Genomic DNA, 1,843 nt, shown 5'->3' with positions numbered 1-1,843 from the left:
TCTTATAAAAGAGCGATTACGGTAGGTAAGACACTATATGTAACTTTTCATGACATGTGGATCAGAAAATCTAGATGAGTTTTCTATTACTTTAAAACTAGTGTCCGTGCCATCCGTACATAACGCAATCAACGATAATTATAATACTGTTTAGAGTATATTCCCAATATGCACATAGTGAGGAACCTATGTATAGGGAAAGAGGCCAGCAATCAACATTACCTCCCTTTATCATACAATGCATACGGACTGTTCTCTCTACGGCATATTTATGAGCATGCGCTATTTCAGAGATGACAAAATTCATCAAAGACGAGTTGTATAAATACCAGCAGATGAGAAGAAGGAGATGTTTATAGTTTTAGTTATTCTATACGTATTTTAGAGTGTCGAAACGATGGAATGTAAGATTGTATTAGCAATTTTGTTTTTATATTTTAACTTCACGTCGTTGCATTTTTATCCTACAGACCCATCTACATCCACGGTATTCGTTACGGACGATAACCAAATGACTGGTGATTTAGAACGTCAGCGTCGCGAGGCTGGCGAAGGCGCTACCACGGTCTCTCCAACGGAAGGTGTAGAACGTCGGCGTCGGGAGGCTGGCGAAGGCGGTACCACGGTCTCTTCAACGGAAGGTGTAGAACGGCGGCGTCGAGAGACTGGCGAAGGCGCTATCACGATCTCTCCAAGAGAAGGTGTAGAACGGCGGCGTCGGGAGGCTGGCGAAGGCCCTACTACGGTTTCTCCAACGGAAGGTGCAGAACGTCGGCGTCGGGAGGCACGCGAAGGCGCTTCCACGGTTTCTCCAACGGAAGGTGCAGAACGTCGGCGTCGGGAGGCACGCGAAGGCGCTACCACGGTTTCTCCAACGGAAGGTGTAGAACGTCGGCGTCGGGAGGCTGGCGAAGGCGATACCACGGTTTCTCCAACGGAAGGTCATTAACTAGAACTATGAACTCTTTTTAATAAAATATTGTGGTGTCATTCGCTCATTTGTAACAATTGTGTTATCTGTATAAATTAAAATTGTACAATTCTTTATCGTTATTTAAGAACTGGTGTTTCGGAAGTTTTCCTTGGTTAATGAAACTTCATTCAACAGCACCACGTAACAGCTTCCTTTGTAATAAAGGAAAGATTCATCTACAGTTACTGTAATTCAGTGTCGATACCCGTAATGTACATACATAACCAAATGTGTATCGGTCTGTATTTCTATTCCTTCTCAAAAAACCTATTACAAACTTCGCTTTAAAACCGAAAAACTTTCCTTCACACACTTTGATACAATTATTACAGCGTTTTTCTAAGCATTTTTTCCTCAAATTCACATTTTTTATTATCTTACACATCGCTTGACATCCAAGTCTCTATTCTTCATGCTCTTCAAACTATTCAACAACTAACTCTCCATTCTTCTCCCATATATATTTAAACACTCAAATTTCTATTCTTCGTTGTATTACCAACCACATACATCTCTATTCTTCGTCTTGCTATTTGAAATTCATATATCTGTTCATATTTTGTAAAAATCTGTCATGCAAATCTTATTTTTCACCTTTATTTTAACTGTTTGACATCCATATCTCTCTTTTTCAACACTTTCATAAGTATTTGAGTTCCAAATCTCTATTCAAACTTTTTTCTAAGAATTTATTGTCTTTATTTATTTATTAATGTCCCTATTCTTCATCGTCTTGCTATCTATTTCACAACCAAATCTATATTTTTCTCCTTCTGTATATCTAACACCCACATCTCCATTCTTCTTCGTCTTGCTATTTTATAATCATACATCTATTCTTCATGATTTTATAAAAATCTGGCATTCAGA

General features: G+C 38.8%; 1 protein-coding gene across 1 annotated transcript; it reads left to right on the top strand.

Moving 5' to 3' along the window:
• Window positions 1-348: 348 nt before the first annotated feature.
• LOC143227264 (uncharacterized) lies at window positions 349-1,061 on the top strand. Its single transcript, XM_076458729.1, has 2 exons — window positions 349-581; window positions 642-1,061. The coding sequence occupies exons 1-2, from the start codon at window positions 398-400 to the stop codon at window positions 947-949; spliced, it is 492 nt and encodes a 163-aa protein (XP_076314844.1). The 5' UTR covers window positions 349-397; the 3' UTR covers window positions 950-1,061.
• Window positions 1,062-1,843: the final 782 nt, after the last annotated feature.

Source organism: Tachypleus tridentatus, chromosome 9 (genome assembly GCF_004210375.1).
Source record: "Tachypleus tridentatus isolate NWPU-2018 chromosome 9, ASM421037v1, whole genome shotgun sequence".
In the NCBI taxonomy this organism is placed as follows: Eukaryota; Metazoa; Arthropoda; class Merostomata; order Xiphosura; family Limulidae; genus Tachypleus; species Tachypleus tridentatus.
Note: the sequence above shows the minus strand (reverse complement) of the source record. Positions and strands in the feature narration are given on the sequence as shown.